Source organism: Talpa occidentalis, unplaced genomic scaffold, assembly GCF_014898055.3.
Source record: "Talpa occidentalis isolate TD23 unplaced genomic scaffold, MPIMG_talOcc4v2.1 talOcc4.11, whole genome shotgun sequence".
NCBI lineage: Eukaryota > Metazoa > Chordata > Mammalia > Eulipotyphla > Talpidae > Talpa > Talpa occidentalis.
Genome location: NW_023601104.1, coordinates 30,387,079 through 30,404,730, shown reverse-complemented (window position 1 = coordinate 30,404,730; position 17,652 = coordinate 30,387,079). Strand labels below are relative to the sequence as shown.

The 17,652-nt window shown below is 34.5% G+C and overlaps 1 protein-coding gene across 2 annotated transcripts in view; it reads left to right on the top strand.

Moving 5' to 3' along the window:
* CLPX (caseinolytic mitochondrial matrix peptidase chaperone subunit X) overlaps window positions 1–15,531 on the top strand; it is a 37,238-nt gene extending 21,707 nt beyond the window's left edge. Inside the window, exons 7-14 of one of the 2 annotated variants that reach the window (XM_037502728.1) lie at window positions 4,704–4,880; window positions 5,264–5,428; window positions 6,228–6,316; window positions 7,302–7,466; window positions 10,051–10,350; window positions 12,197–12,289; window positions 13,750–13,856; window positions 15,073–15,531. In XM_037502728.1, coding sequence (XP_037358625.1) covers window positions 4,704–4,880; window positions 5,264–5,428; window positions 6,228–6,316; window positions 7,302–7,466; window positions 10,051–10,350; window positions 12,197–12,289; window positions 13,750–13,856; window positions 15,073–15,163 — 1,187 coding nt within the window. In that variant the 3' untranslated portion in view covers window positions 15,164–15,531. The remainder of the gene's footprint in view (window positions 1–4,703; window positions 4,881–5,263; window positions 5,429–6,227; window positions 6,317–7,301; window positions 7,467–10,050; window positions 10,351–12,196; window positions 12,290–13,749; window positions 13,857–15,072) is intronic. The other variant, XM_037502727.2, reaches the window with a different exon arrangement.
* The last annotated feature ends 2,121 nt before the right edge of the window (window positions 15,532–17,652 follow it).

Genomic DNA, 17,652 nt, shown 5'->3' with positions numbered 1-17,652 from the left:
AGAGATCTGCTGCGCCATGTGGGTAGCTGTCTGGCCGGGGATCGAACTCTTGCTGTAGTGGCTGTGGATATCTTCATAGGTTGCGTCTTAACCCCTTGCACCACTAAGGAGGCCTATGAGTTGTATTTTTTAAAGTCTGTATTTTAGTATTTTATCTTTTTTTGGCCATAAAATTAGAGTTGACCTTCTTATAAGGACCTTCTTATAACTTTGACAGAACCAAATTATCTTTTAGCTACTCTTTGTGAAACCACACTGTTTGTTTTTGGTGTTTATAAAACTCATACATAGCCTTGCAAATAATGGTTATAATTATAATAAGCCCTAACTCATTTTTTCCAACCTTGATTTCTCCTGTAAATCTCAGATGGTGTGATGAAGGGTATGGAAGGGCCTGATACATCAAGGATAGTGGCCACTCATGATCTTGCTTACAAATATATATATATATATATTCTTCTGGAAGCGGATATACTTATTGCACAGGGGATAAAGGCTCCAGGGGTATCATGAAAAGATTCATGTGGCCTTTTGTTTCAGTAATTAAAAAATAGCGGAAGAAAGCAATAGATAACACTATCAACATTTCTCACTGATTAGTTTGGTACTTTTACATTTGCTTTTCAGCCAAACAATATTACATATCTATTTGAAGTGTGCTCTATATACAAGATTAGCCATGGGAAGATAAGTAGTTTACCAGCTCTGCCATGGTATTTTATGATGTGTAATAAAATTATATTATTTCTAGTTATTTTTAAATAACTAGAAAGAGTGGTTTGCTCTGCATGGTAAAATTGAGAAACAACTAAATGCAATAGAATTAGACTATATATAAGAATGTAAGGTCTAAGGGCCTCCCTAGTGGTGCAGGGGTTAAGTCTCAGCGCCATCAAGGCTATCGCCAGTCACTGCAGCATGAGTTCAATCCCCAGCAAGGGAGCTAACCCACATGGTGCAGCAGACCTCACCTGTCTTGCCCACTGTTCCCCTTAGCAGCATATTTCAGTAGATCTGCCTATTTTGCTCCCCACTCTGTCTCTGGTGAATCCTTTTACCCCCCACACCCCAGCTCTTGTATGCATAAATAAATAAATCTTTAAAAAAAGAGAAAAGAATGTAAGATCTAAGTAATATGTTTTAGGTATATGAATTTATTACTTTATATCCAAAAATATAAGCAAATATGCTGCCTACATTATATTCATAAATTTGGGCAGATGGCTAGTGAAACTAGTATGAATTAGTAAAGAAAAATCTATAGTGAATATTTTGAAAGAAATATATATGTAGTGATTTAATGTAACTTAAATGTTACCAAGTGTTTTTAAATTTAGATAAAAGCTATTTATATTTCTATAAATTGATTTGGAAATTTAATATTTTGAAAATGTAAATAGAATTTATTTTCATATACAATTTAATCTTATCCTAAAACTGTATGTTTTGAGGTATTCAAGTTAGGGCAATAGATGAAGATCATATTTAATCAAAATATTTTGAAAGTTCCTTTGGAAATCACATATTAAGATTAAATCCAAACATACTATACTTAATAGGGCTTAGGTGGTTTTTTTTTTTTCTTTCATTGGTACGTAATGTTTGTCTTAAGTTGAGCACCAAATGAAATAGTTGACTTGCGTCTAAGACTATGTTATGTTTTATATATACTTAAACACTAGGAAAACAGCAACAGTAAATAAATTATAAATTTATTTATAATAAATAAATTTATAATAAATAAATAGTAAATAAATTATAAATTTATTAAGAATTATAAATTCTTCTGTAAGCCTTATAAAATTATTTGCTGAGTGCTGTTCTAAATAACATATAATAAATTATAACTTATTTAATCTTCCCAAAATCAGTTAGACTGAAACTACTGTTTTTGCTCTCATTTCACATGGCTGCATAGCTGATGAGCTCCATGCAACTAACCACTGCACTAACCTGCACACTCATGGTCCCTCTCATTATAGAGATCTGCCTTATGCAGTGAGAGATATGTGGGAACACAGAGTAATTGAAAGGACAATTTATATGGGGTATATTTTCAGGAATGACAAGCATCATCTACTCTGTACTATTTAAGTTATTCATCCTTTTTTTCTTAAATCATTAAGTTAAATACATGTACCTTGTGACTCCACTATAATTTATGTACTTGCCGTTTTGTTTAAACCTAATTAATTTTTCCTCCATTGGACAGACCTATACTTGAACCAAACTCCCTTCCTATGTTGTCAAAAATCCCTAACTAGATTTCCTGAAGTTAAAAAAAAAAAAAAAACACACACAACACAATTACATTAGGGACAACTAGCTAACTGAACTGGTATTAAGATTGCATTTTCTTGCCTGATATGGATTGTAATGAATCATAGCATATTGTGAATTATTCACTAGTCATTAACCCTCAAATATAGCACAACTTAATTAAATCCAAATGTTTATTAAATACCTGTTAGTTATGGTGAATTATAATAACCCTTTAGTGTGAACCTAAGGTAGCTTGAAAGTGCCACCAGATAGATTAGGAACATAAAAAGTTATGTCTGTTGGTTTGTTTATAATAACAATGCATCGAAAGTACTGATATTCTTAATCCATTTATTAAAAACAGCTTAAAATCAGAAAATAAAAACTAGTATGATAAAAGCACAGATACCATTTTCATATACCTGCTGAAAAGGAGGATATATACAAATCTGGGTAATGGAAAAGCCTGTTGGGATTCTTTCCTTCTAAAGAGTGAGAATGTAAGATATGTGTGTGTGTGTGTGTGTGTGTGTGTGTGTGTGTGTGTGTGTTTAGGGACCCAGTTGTCCTCAATACAGGAAGTAGAAAGATTTAGTTGAGATCTTATAAAATCAGAGATTCATATAGGGATAGTGAGTCTTTTTTTTTTTTTAAATAATAAATTTTATTTTTATATTTCCCATACAATTGCAACCCCCCCATTTTGACCCCAGTCCCTCCCCTCCCACCCCTCACCCCCCCAAAAGTGTCTCTGGTTCATAGATTTTTGTTGATTTTGATTTTCACTTTCTTATAGTTATTCATTTTCCTGGTCCCTTATTTAAGTTTTCTAGATTCCTGCTATGAGTGAGACCATCCGGTATTTTTCTTTTTCTTTCTGGCTTATTTCGCTGAGCATGATCCCTTCCAGCGCCATCCATGTTGCTGCAAATTGCATGTGTTTATCTTTTTTGAATGCTGAGTAATATTCCATGGTATATATGTACCACATCTTCTTGATCCAGTCATCTATTTTTGGGCATTTGGGCTGTTTCCAAAGCTTAGCTATTGTAAATAGTGCTGCTATAAACATAGGGGTGCAGGTGTTCTTTGGAATTGATGTTTCTGTGTCCTTTGGGTAAATACCTAGGAGTGGAATTGCTGGATCATATGGAAGCTCTATGTTTAGTAGGTCCAGAAATCTCCACACAGCTCTCCATAGTGCTTGGACCAGTTTGCACTCCCACCAACAGTGCAGAAGAGTTCCTTTTTCTCCACACCCTCACCAACATTTGTTGTTGCTAGTTTTTTTAATATGTGCCATTCTCACTGGTGTAAGATGGTATCTCATGGTAGTTGTGATTTGCATTTCCCTGATTACAAGTGATGTTGAACATTTTTTCATATGCCTGTTGGCCATTTGCATTTCCTCTTCAGAGAAGTTTCTTTTTAGCTCTTCTGCCCATTTTTTGACTGGATTATTTTCTTTGTTGCTGTTGAGTCTCATCAGCTCTTTGCAGATTTTTGTGATCAGTCCTTTATCATTAGTGTTGTGTGCAAAAGTGTTCTCCCAGTTGGTGGGGTTTCTCTTTGTTTTTGTTATTGTCTCTTTTGCTGTGCAGAAGCTCTTTAATTTGATGTAGTCCCAGCTGTTTATCTTTGCCTTCACTGGGGTAGTGAGTCTTAACCGTATTTGGTAAAAGCCCTGTTTCTTTTCATTTATTCTTAGAACTTCCAACCATGTGTTTGAAATTTGATATATAAATATTTTTTTAAAAATGTGTGTGTTTGTGTGTGTGTGTGTTTTTACATAATTGTTCATTTTGTACAATGTTTGATTTCTCCTCTCAGGTGTAGTCCCCATAAAATTGCTACCACCAGGTCACCCGTAAACCATCACCATTGTCCCTTGTGCTCTTCCCACCCTGTTTTAATCTCTCTGCACAATGTCTCTGATTTATAGTTGCCTACTAGTTTTGTCTTTTTATTTATTATTATTTTTTTCCTGGTCCCTTATTTGGTTCCCCTGTATTCCTCCTATAAATGAAACCATTCGATATTTTTTGATGACATGTCTTATTGTAAACTTAAACACAAAGTTTATGACTTGTCCAAGATCATATATCTATTTAGAGATGGATGAACACTAAAAATTTGTCTTATAACAACGTTCTCCTTCCATTATATTGTCTTCCTTTGGGTGAAAGGGCATTCTTCATATAGATTTATATAAATAAGGATGGTAAAAAGAGTCCATTTCCATTGCTTGAGGTTTCCTGAATAATCATTATCTATCGTATATTTGTCATGAGAACATTTAAAGTTTTCTTCCTCTTTAAGACAGTATGTCAAGCTACTTAAAATTTTAAAAATACGTGGTTGATCTTAGATACAGGGCTTTATTGGGTATTTAGTCAAGTAAAATCAGATGAACTTCTAATAATTCCTTTGGCATTTTTCAGAATTGCTTCAGATAGCTGGAATCAGTCCACATGGTAATGCTTTAGGAGCATCAATGCAGCAACAAATAAATCAACAAATACCTCAGGAAAAACGAGGAGGTGAAGTATTGGATTCTTCCCATGATGATATAAAACTTGAAAAGAGTAATATTTTGCTGCTTGGACCAACTGGGTCAGGTAAATAACTTCCTGGAATAATTTACCACGTATTTCATAAAATAGAATATAAGTGATTATATAACCAATGTCTTATGATTGGAGGATTCTGACTCTTGAGGGAAAAAAAAATCTAAAGTCAAAATTATGGGTATATTATCAGTGTTTCTTCATAGGCTTCAAGGTGAATTTGAAGCATTGACCTTGACCTTTAAGTCAGTCCCTAACAGCTTTACAGGAATAATAAAAAGAATGTACCTGAGTGATAGTACCTGAGTGATAGTAGAGAAAAGGTGTAGTGTAATTTTTTATTATATACTATTCATAGTTTATTTTACATTTTGTAGATAAATGGCCTGCCAACATATTACTGGTATACTCTTTACTACTGTTTCTGTTTGTAGGTAAAACTCTGCTGGCACAAACTCTAGCTAAATGCCTTGATGTCCCATTTGCTATCTGTGACTGTACAACTTTGACTCAGGCTGGATATGTAGGTGAAGATATTGAATCTGTGATTGCCAAACTGCTCCAAGATGCCAATTATAATGTAGAAAAAGCACAACAAGGTATGTTCTCAGCATTGCTTTTCTGTCCCCAGATGTAGTCTTTTGGGGAAGCAGTTAAATTAAGCAGTAATTTAATTCTTACTTTGAGTCGAGGAGTAATTTTTATCTGTTAAACATTTTCTAGCATACTGATTAAAGGCCATAAGTTTTCTGTGTCTTATTATCATAAAATGGGCAGTAGGGTGAAAAAAGACCAAATTACAAGCCCATTATATCCTCTACACAGTAATTGTTTTTCCTGTTCTGACTCTCCAGCAGACTCCTAAAGCTGTGGTGGTGGGTGGAGCAAGGACAAGGGTGGGAAAGAGCAGGGTGAATCTAGAAACCAATTAGCATGTTGATCATAGGACGTCAAAGATGCTACATTTTTCTTTCCCCATCTATCATCTGTCCTTGTTTACATGAAGAACTTGATAGCTTCCTATCCAAATTCTTTTAAATAAGAATATAAGTAGGAAAGGAGAAGCTTAACATTTGCTTGTACCAACACTACATATACCTCCTGCTTCTACACTATCTCAGCTTCCTAAAAAACCTGAAAACATTAATGGGGTAGATAACTCTTGTTAGAGAATTGGTTATCATACCCAAGTGATAGCCTATAAAATAAATTATAAAACATTTGCACAAAATGATGAATGGGCGAGATTAACAGTATATCTTTATAATATTAAGCCATTGCATATGTTTAAGTGTGAAAGATTGAATAACCTTGCTCTAACTACCTAGTCTTTAAAAGTTGAGGTTATCTTGTGTATATCTTTTTCATATTATAAATAGAATCCTCCTTAAATTATAGGAATTGTCTTTCTGGATGAAGTAGATAAGATTGGCAGTGTGCCAGGCATTCATCAGTTACGGGATGTAGGTGGAGAAGGCGTTCAGCAAGTAAGCAGTTGAATATTTTGTTCAAGTCCACTAAAAGGAAGGGAATACATCTACCTCCCAAATATTGTACGTTTAGTTTCACATTCAATTAGATTCTGTTTTATTTCTCCCACCCCAAATTCCACATACCGTTTTAAAGTAGATCAGCTGTTAGTAATTTTAAATACCAAATTACCTTTCTTAGGAAATTAAAAATATTTTTTAAAGAACAGAAAAAAGGAAATTTAATTTTTTTATTTTATTCCTCAAAGGCCCAGTTAAGCATTTCTGGAAGACTCTCAAACAAAGTTCTGTTTCTAACTAGACATAAAGGAATGTACATGTTTCTTACTCTTTTCACCAAGAAAATAGGATAAAAAAGATAAGCTAGTGTTTCATTCCTTGTAGAATCATAATTGAAGTCATAATGATCTATTGGCCAACTTGACATTTTACTGGTAACTAATTATGACATAAACTACAGGGTAAGGACAATTGCTTAAGTTTTTTAACCAAGACAAAGAGTGGTACATCCACACTTAGGTGCTGGATAATTTTTTATAAAGTCATCTCAAAATATAGGTATTCTCAAAGTTTAACTTTGAGAACTTTGAGAATGCCTACACTAGGAATAGAATAGAATTTTAATTTATATGAAAGGCAAATCTTCCAAGTATTTTCAAATTTTGAGTGTTCCAATCATGGTTGGGTACTGCCTTATAGAGTCATAATTCTGTTTTTATGTCAGAATTATGTTTTTGCCATTGAAAATAACCCCTCAGGTTGACTGTTCCCTGAATGCATTAGGTGATCTGTAGCAATTTCACATGAACTCATGAGCTACTAATGTGACAGTGCATTACATTGTCCTGTTAGTTGTAGAGATGTGGACCTTTTCTTTGTTGTGCTCATTGACCATCCCACATATTATTTTCCCCACACCATTATCTAAAGTACAATAAATAATACACTTATATAATTATGCTGTAAATGATTCATTCTTTAGGGCTTATTAAAACTATTAGAAGGCACAATAGTCAACGTTCCAGAAAAGAATTCACGCAAGCTACGTGGAGAAACAGTGCAAGTTGATACAACAAACATCCTGTTTGTTGCGTCTGGTGCTTTCAATGGTTTAGACAGAATCATCAGCAGGAGAAAAAATGAAAAGGTAAGTTTTTCTGAGAAGTTACTGGGATAGAGAGCATTTGTCATTAGAGGATGGACTGTTTTATTATCATTATCTGTTGGTTGTCAGTTGTGGATTTTTGAGTTAGATTTTCTTAGGTCATACCAGAAATATATTCCTGAATATTTTCTAAATTTCAAGTAGTGAATTGGAAGATTTCTAATTATCATCTATATATAGGCATTTTTTTGATGTAATTGATAATTTAAATTTTATATTTCATATAAAAGTTACTTTATTATTTGAGGTAACTGCTATATCTATAACATTTCTATTCATTTTTCTTGCCCAGTTTACTGAAGCTAAATAAAAGGCTTAAGTCTGTGGCCCATGCCTATGGAGTCTCTCGTAAGATTACTGCTGACATTCACAAATGGAGGGAAGCAGTTTGTAGACTGAGAAAAGGGCTGTTGATCCCACCTAGTTTTATAGGTGTTTCTTGAACATTCTTAAAAGCAATGACTTTAGGGCCTCCCCAGTGGCGCAGCGGTTGAGCTCTGGGTTGCGAAGCTGCCCGCGGCATCTGCAGCACCTGTTCAATCCCCGGCTGCTCCCCGGCCACCGGAGGAGGGTCCCACACGGCGCGCAGACTTCTCCTGCTGCCCGCTGCTCCCCTCAGCAGTGTGCTTCGGTCCTTCTGCCTGCTCTGCTCCCCGCTCTGGCTCTGGTGAATTCTCTCGCCCTCCTGCGCTTCTGACTGTACCCAGGGCTTGCATAAATAAATAAATAAAGATAAAACTCCAATCAATCAATCAATAAATAAATAAATCTTAAAAAAAAATAAATAAAAGCAATGACTTTAATTGGAACTTATTTCTTCATAGCCTCAACATACTTGCCCATTATCTATTTGTTATTTATTATAATAAAATGTAATGTCACGTAGAGGTAAGAATCCCAAAATACACCTGTATTTTCCATGTTTGTGTTTTACATAACAGCTAACCATAAACAATTACTTTTATGAAACACATAATATCCTACCTATCTGACTCTACCATATATCACCTCTGCTAAATTTTTGCTTTAAGTTTCCTTGGTCTTATACTAGTTTAAGTAGCAGGTTAGTAGTAGAGACAGAATGATATTGGTAGTGAGATGATTGTGATAATTCTTTTGCATAGCCTAGATTAAAAAAATACTTATGCAACTACCAAGCCACTTAATGCTATTATCCCTTAGTGCCAGACCTTATTCAGCATGGGTCAGGTTAGGATTTTATTTTTTATAATTTGTTTTTGTTACATAAATTCTACATAATTAGCCTAACAAATTAGAAAGAAGAAATAATTTCTTGTGTATATGAGAGAGGAATATGACTTTATATTTCATATTCTGTAATCTAAGGCAGAGGTCATAATCTGATATTGATTTGTAACTAGTAGACCTAAAAAGAATTTTAAACTAGAAACATGTAGGGAAGAACAGTTAAAAATAAAGAGCTCAGAAACATGTAGAAAGAAGGTTTACATCATAGTTCTTAATTAGAAATTAAGTCACTTCATTAGCTTTGAACTGCTTAATGAAAAATAGGGAGAAATCATGAGTTAAAGTTCTTACTACTTGAAAGACGAAATGTATAAGGTTTCAGGGGAGATAGAGATTAAAAGAGTGTCACAATGATCTTTCTGAAAAGAAGATAGATAAAAAGAGAGTCATTGGCAGAGATTTCTAGAGGATTAACCACATCTTTGTAGTTATTGTTATTGTCAACCCTTTCTGAAAATCAGGGGTGTGATATTTAATAGTATTACTCTATTCTAAACGTATAATACTGCTTGCAATCCTCAGTTTCATTTCTCTTGTCTTTGCTCATGCCCTCTCCTACCTCAACCTAATTGGCAAATACATGTTCATGTTGCCTCAGTCTGTCAAATGGTCATGCATTTCTTCTGTGAAGGCATTCCTGACTATCTCCTACCCTCCCTGTCTATTACATGCCTTTTTCTTCCTGTTGGCTGTCACAGTTTTCCTGTACAGCCTGATACTTTAATGTCTTCATGTGTTCAATCTCTAAATGAGCACCTTTAGGATAAGCGTTTGTATCCCAGTGTCTGAAATAATGCTTAATGAATGTTTATATATGTAATGTGTATATATATATTTATTACTGTGTATGCTTATATATAATAAATGTTTCTTGATATTAGCTAAAGCAAGATCCATACATCTTAAAAACCCAGCCTTGTGCAGCAAAGTTAGCATTCTTGTTTCATGTCATACTAGTATATTCTTTATTAAATCTAAATTATTCTAACAAAGTTTGATGTATGCAGCCCCATACTTTAATAGAATGCTTAACTGTGGTTTAAGATACTTGTGGAAAATCTCCTTTTATAGTGGTTGTTATCCATTCTGAAAGCAGATAGTCCAAATCCTGGCTTTACCACTTGCAGCAGTGAGCGCTTGTTCAGGTACTTAACATCTCTAAGCCCATGTCTTCATTTATAAAATGTGAATAATGATAGCACTTCTGTTACAAATACCGCATGAGACATGCATGAAAAGTACTTAGTACAAAGCTACTTCATTCTATTATTTATAATATCAATCATTTCTTTGGCAGTATCTTGGATTTGGAACACCATCTAATCTGGGAAAAGGCAGAAGGGCTGCAGCTGCTGCAGACCTGGCCAATCGAAGTGGAGAATCAAATACTCACCAAGATATTGAAGAAAAAGATCGACTATTACGTCACGTGGAAGCTAGAGATCTCATTGAATTTGGCATGATTCCTGAGTTTGTGGGACGGTTGCCTGTGGTAGTTCCTTTGCATAGCCTCGATGAAAAAACACTTGTACAAATACTAACTGAGCCACGTAATGCTGTTATTCCTCAGTACCAGGCTTTATTCAGCATGGACAAGGTTAGATTTTAATTTTTCATCCTTAGTTAATTTATGATGGTTTTTTAGTGATTGTAATTGTATAAATTAGCATAACAAGTTAAAAAGCAATAATGCTCACCTGGAATACCTGCCTATTCTTTGCTAAATGTGGATCTAGGAATCAAGGAAGGAACATTGTCCTGCTTTAAACTTAGATTTATTTTTTTTTCTTAATTGAGATCATCATAGCAACAAAGCTCAAGGATCTAGAGAAAGAAATTATGCCAGCAATGTGTCCCCAGCTCCTCAAGCCAGACACACAGGATTATCTTTTCAGCCAAGATACTGTAAATGCTTTGTTGTGACAGACTGTGTATATGTTTATATACTTTTGCTTAACTTTTATTAGCTCCCATATCTGCTCTGCAGCTGGACACTTGGAGGTCACCCAAGTCCATACAGTTAATCAGATAGCAAATGTTTTGGGTTATATGAACTTAATGTCTCTGTCAATAGTCTCATTTCTGTTGCCGCTATATCAAGTCAAACTGCTATCATTCTTTACTTTGACCCCTGAATTGGTTCTCAGTCAGACTGTCTCAAGTTTGACTCTGATCACCAGTACCAAAATATCTATCTTCCATTTCCAGAATGGATCTCTTTTAAATTACTGAGCACAGGGCTTCCCCGGTGGCGCAGCGGTTGAGCGCTGGGTTGCGAAGCTGCCCGCGGCCTCTGCTGCGCTGGTTCGATCCCCGGCTGCTCCCCGGCCACCGGAGGAGGGTCCCACATGGTGCGCAGACCTCTCCTGCCGCCCGCTGCTCCCCTCAGCAGTGTACTTCAGTCCTTCTGCCTGCTCTGCTCCCCGCTCTGGCTCTGCTGAATTCTCTCACCCTCCCGCGCTTCTGACTGTACCCAGTGCATGTATAAACAAACAAACAAACAAATAAATAAAACATGCCTCTATTAAAAAATAAATAAATAAATAAATAAATAAATTACTGAGCACAGTGCCCAGCAAATAAATATTGAGTTCTTAATAAGTATTAATTGAATGAATAAACACAAAGCTAATTATTACTTCCCTCCATAAAGTCCTTCAGTGGTCCCCAAGTCTTATTAAAATGCTCCCATTTTGATGCTCCCTTAGCACTGTGAATACACAGTGCTAAATGCAGATTTGCTAATTTGTCACCACCCCTCGAGGGCAAAGGTGGTATCAACTCATCATTCAGTCTTTAATATGTAAACACTTAAGGTTCAGTAAATGTTGAGTTAACATATAAAATCCATGTTAATCTAGAAAATCTCTGAGGACTAAGGACAAATTTGTGATTCTTAATACTGATAGTTTCTCATAGGTTAGTTGATTGGAAGTGCTTCTTGAGGGCAAAATTCTAATGCACCATGAGAAATAATTACCTCACTTGAATTTTATTTTTTCTAGAGGTAGACGTTAGAGTTAATACCAAGAGCTTGTAAAATCTGATGTTCCAAAGTATTTTGATATTTTTTGTATATTAAGTTCTCAATAATTTGAATTTCACTAGTTTGAAATTTGTGCTAATTTAGAAAGACTTGTTTAAAGTTTTGCCTTTGGTCTAGAGGATGAGAGGGTTAATAACATTCTTTAAAATGGGATTATAGGTCCCAGTGGATATTTCTCTAGGAAGGAGGTGATATTCTAACCAGTTAGGATCTGTTTCTAAGTATTAGTTAATCAGTATACTTGACCCTTTGGTGGAACAAATTTCTTTATCTGTAAAGTCAGGACATTGGACCACTAATGGTGTTAGGCAGTAATTGCTAATAGGTCAAATGCTGTATTAGGAAAATATCATCAATTATTACCCTAAATTCTCATTTCTTTTAAATCTATTTGTAGTGTGAACTGAATGTTACTGAGGATGCTTTGAAAGCTATAGCCAGATTGGCACTAGAACGAAAAACAGGTGCACGAGGCCTTCGGTCAATAATGGTAAGTTGGTATTATTACATAAAAACTAAATTATTGTTGTGTCTGACTTTTGAGACTATCAAGCCTTCCTGTTTTTGTTTTGGAAATAAATCCAGAAGATGAGCTTAATATTTCATAGGTTTTTAATGTCACTGTAGATTGTGTTTTATTTCTTTCGAAAAAAGGAATATTAAGATGTAACAAATGATGTGTACATAATACAATTAATGAAATAGAGAAAATCAATTATCATGTGAAGGAAAATTTCAGGAAATTCTACAAGGGCCTTAATCTGACTAAGTAACCCAGAGCCTCTTCTCAGACCATTGACATCTTCATTCTGGCTTGTTTGTTTGAAATTAGAGATACTATGACATTTTACTCCTAAATTCTACAATATGTATAAACTCACTATTTTTATTTTCATGAAAATCCTAGAGACTCAACCTATTTTCAGCTACTACCTATTATCTTCCTGAGATTTCCTGTCCCCTTTCCTCCCAAACCCCACCGGGTCTGGCGGCACAGTGGGTTTTTGTTTTCCTATGTGTTCCCAAAGGAAGCACATTTTTTGGGCCTCCCTGGTGGCGCAAGGGGTTAAGACATAGCACTATGAAGCTATCCACAGTCACTGCAGCATGAGTTCAATCCCCTGCCAGGGAGGTGACCCACATGGCGCAGCAGACCTCTCCTGACTTGTCCACTGCTCCCCTCAGCAGTGTATTTCTGTCAATCTGCCTGTTCTGCTCCCCACTCTGTCTCTGGTGAATCCTCTCACCCCCCCTCTGGCCTGTACCCCAGTTCTTATATGCATAAATAAATAAATCTTAAAAAAAGAAGCAGCACATTTTTCTATTCTAAGGATTTTACTGGTAAATATTACTTCTGATCTCAATAGGACTTGTAGATTAGAGCTACACATCTGTTACAGATAGTTTGAAAATATTCTTTCTAATAAAGACCTGACTTCAGCTGTTACTGATTAATGGCAGATTTATAGACATACAAACTAGAAGAATAGGTGATAGTTGACATTTTAAAAGAAATTTGATGTATTCAGCCAGTATTTTCCTTTAGATGGGATATAATCCAGCCTCTGCATGTATGCAAAACTAGTTTTCTTCAGTGAACAACTTTAGATCTACTGTAGCACTTAAGAGAAATGCTTATTTGAAGAATTTGGTACAGATAATTTAAGATTACATTAATTTCAAAGTAAGGATTACCAGTTTACCTCCTTGGTGATAGAATATGCCAGGAATGTTATAAATGACTTTTCTCTTAATTTAATTAGATGCTATTTTAATATGAAGAATATGAAAGGTTTTACGCTGACTTTTTTCAAAATTTAGTTCTGGTTACATCATAGGGACTCAATAATATTTGTTGAATTAATGAATTTGATTGGTAGCCTATAGAATGCAAGTATTTTGAATGTATCCTCAATTTTCATTATAACTAATTACTTTTAATCTCTGTAGGAAAAGCTGTTATTAGAACCAATGTTTGAAGTTCCTAATTCTGATATTGTTTGTGTGGAGGTTGACAAAGAAGTGGTAGAAGGGAAAAAGGAACCAGGATATATCCGGTAAAGTATATTGTCAAGCTAGAACACGTCTGAAACTAAAGATCAGCTCTTGATTGCTTTGGTTTATTAATCTATCATAAAATATACATATAAAAAACCTTATATTCATAAAGGAAACAATAATCTCTTAATTTCTGTAGGAAAATTTTCCAATTTTGATCTATAAAATAATCGTATTTTATAAGCCTTTTTGAAAACTGATATTCAGAGTTAGCCTCCACTTTTTTCCCCTAAGGAAGAAGTATCAAAGGAGACATGAAAGTAATCCATATGAAAAGATTTAAATGAACTACTTATTCTCTAATCATGGCTTTCACCAGACTGGAACTTTGTTGACATAATTTTTTCTCAGTTGTATCATATCAGTTGACAAACTTGACACATCTTTTGCTGCTTTATTCCAGGGGCAAGCAAACTTTATTCTTGTTAAGGGCTGAATATATAATTTAGGGTCATAGACTCTATATTGTGGTTACTCAGTACAGAGTTCATAGCATAAAAGCAACCATAGACAATTCATTAACGAATGAACATGTCTGTGTATCAGTAAATCTTTATTTCACAAATAGGTGATTGCGTTTTTATTTGGTCTGCGGGCTATAGTTTACTGCCCTCTTATCTGTTCAACAAATATTATGCAGTACTTGACATTAATGTTAACCTACAAAAAATTAGCTTTCTGTTTTAACTAAATAACAAAGTATGTTGTTTTATGTTTGCTTATCTTCTAATATAACTTAGAAGGCAGTGATTGATTCTGAATAACTTTAGTTATTCAAAAAGACATACTTTGTTTTTATCGTTTAATAAAATTCATATATGACTTTAAAGGAAATTGTGGTTCTGATCATAATTTTGATGAATTTGAGTCAGGTTAGAATTAGTCAGAAACTGTCAACATCTTTACCATAGACACGTTATGTGAAGCATTTGAGTTGAAATATTAGATTCCTTAGAAACTGATTTTTTTAAGCCTTCACAACTGAAGACTTGTCATTTTATTTCAGTAGTAAATCTGTTAGGGAAAATGTTAAGGAAATTACTTGGAACTCTTGAATGTGTGGTCTAAAATTTTTCCATATTTCACCCCTAAGCAATCTTAATTATTAAAAAGTGTGTGGTTTTTCTAACTATGTGGATTAATTTATTATTTTGCATCTAGAAATCATGCTTATCCCTAATTAAACAAAATAAACATGGTTGGCTTTCATTATAGAGCTCCAACGAAAGAATCATCTGAAGAGGAATATGACTCTGGAGTTGAAGAAGAAGGGTGGCCTCGCCAAGCGGATGCTGCTAACAGCTAAACTGTCAGACTTCTGTCCTGTATATAAAGCTTTTCCTTCCTTTGTTTAGGATCATAACTGTCTCTACAGTCTGACATTAAAAGCATTGGATCTATTTTGGATATCATACATGGTCAGAAACCTTTAGGATAAAAACAGATCATGTATATTATGTAACATCACATTGATTTATACAGAGGACATTATGTAGACTTTAATGACAGAATGTTAAGAGAAAACAATGTACATTATTTTGGTTGTTTTTAAAAAATATGCTTTAACAAAATTCTTAGGAGTTCTTTTAAGCAATGCAGGTATTGCAATAACTGTGGATTTTACAATAATGTTACTCTACAAATGGGAAAATAAATTCTTTAAATTGAAGTTTGGGAATCTTAAGTTTAACTCTTTTTTACCCATATTTGTTTCCTGAAAACATGAGAACTCTGTTCACCTTAAAAAGTGGAACAGGTGGTTTCCAAGTAGTTAAAACTTTGATGGGAAAAGTACCCTGGAAAAACTTTGATTTGTTTAGCTGTATTCTTAAGCCTAATGCATGACACTAACTTCCCAATTGGTACGTTCAAAAGGTCATTATCTTGTTGACTGTCTGATTTGCTATCTTTATACCATAAATGAGCAGATGGAATTGAAGTATGCCTTGAATCTTCAGGAAAAGTCTATACATCTAAAAGTAGCATGCACCTTCAGTCATGGAACAGCCATGTGCTGAACTAAATAAAAATCCTATTACTGTGCACTTACTTGAAGTACCTAGCTAGTTTTGTTTTGTTTGATGCTGGATATTTCTTTGGCTTCATAGATCATTAAAAAAAATCTGTTTGCCGTCACAAAAATTAATATACTCACACTAAAAGTTACTAACCGTCATTATATAACAAACAGTAGGAGAAATTTGGAGGACGTAAAAATAAAAATTACTGGATTCTTAAATATTAAAGTATTTGGGTGCTTTTAAAGTTATTTTATTTCCCTCTATAATGTTGATACCAGTCTATATTATTTATTTAGTTCAACCTATTTGAAATTATTTAAATCAGAGTACATTCAGATATTTGTTTTTCTTTTTTGGTTTTCAAAATTGAGTTTTCCTATTATTCCCTTGTTCTTAGGAAAAGAACCTGAAGGTATTAGCAAATTCTAAATCCTATTAATGAAGAGTTGGACTTTCTATGATGTCATAAGAGACTTGCGATATCTATCTCTGTAAGGTTGAGGTAGGACCAGAAATGCACTTTTGCAGAATGTTTAAGGCTGGCTGCTAATAGTATAGAACAGAAACAGGTATTCTTCTTAGTCTCCCTTATAATGGTTAAAGTTCTGCTCAGAAAGAACTTGTAACTGTTCATTATCTTTTATTGCATCATTTTCCTTTTTGTAGAGTGAAAATTGGTGTGGCTTCTAAAATTGGTGTAGCTTCCAGAAATGGACTGGGAGACATTATAGTCACGACGACTTAGATTTGGTTTTGGAAGTTATTAACAAAGCATAATTGATGTTTTTAAATCAAACACAACTGAGTATAACTACAATTTGTATCTTGAAACTTGTTTTGCCATTTGAATAAAACAAAAGGAATAAATGAAAACCAGTGTGGTGTGTGTCCATAATGCAGTGCCATTTTTAAAAGGACACAAATGTCATGAGCTACTTTATTCTAATGATTGGTTAATCCTGTCACTTTTATATACCTCCAATAAATTCTAGTCATAGATTCCACAGACAGAAAGTGTTATTAAAGTTTATGTTGAACATTTATTGAAAATCCTTACTTAAATGTCCTGAATGGGTCCTACAAGAGGAACACCGATCAAGGTTTTCAAGAAACTTGCTATTTAGTAGGGGGAGCAAACACAAACTTTGGTGCATTATAATTATGGAAATGAGGTAGGTAACTGGTGTGAGGTCTCAAAAGTTAGTGATCCTAATAGACCTGGGAGAAAAAGTAGGGGTTTGCCAGAAAGGAATAATGAGATTAAAAAATCTCAGAGATGTGACACAAGTAGGGGGTTTTAGGAGTTGAGAAATAGGCAGTATGACTTTGTTATTGCTCTAAGATGACCATTTTGATAGTCTCTCTGTTCTCCATCCTGCTAAAGACTTTGCCTCTTACTGAAAAACTATCAGAAGATGGAATTCATCTTCCCACTATCAAATCTATAAACCTACCTGCTTCAGCACCCAACCTTTCTCTCCAGCTATAGCTGAAGTGTCTCTCATGTAAACTCAACCACTCCACATTATAATGAGGTAATCCATCATCCCTTCATTTCTCAAGACCTTTAGTTATTTTGTTAGTATCTCTACCACATTTTTGGTCCCCTCCCGCCTTCCAAATCCCCAGCAGTGTCTTAAACACTGCCTGGTATTTCCTGTGCTATGGCAACCTACCCCAAGCTTATTTTTCACTTACACCATAAGTTCTACAAGGGCAAAGACCACATAACATATAACTAGCACTCATTACAGTGCTCTACATATTTGGTGTT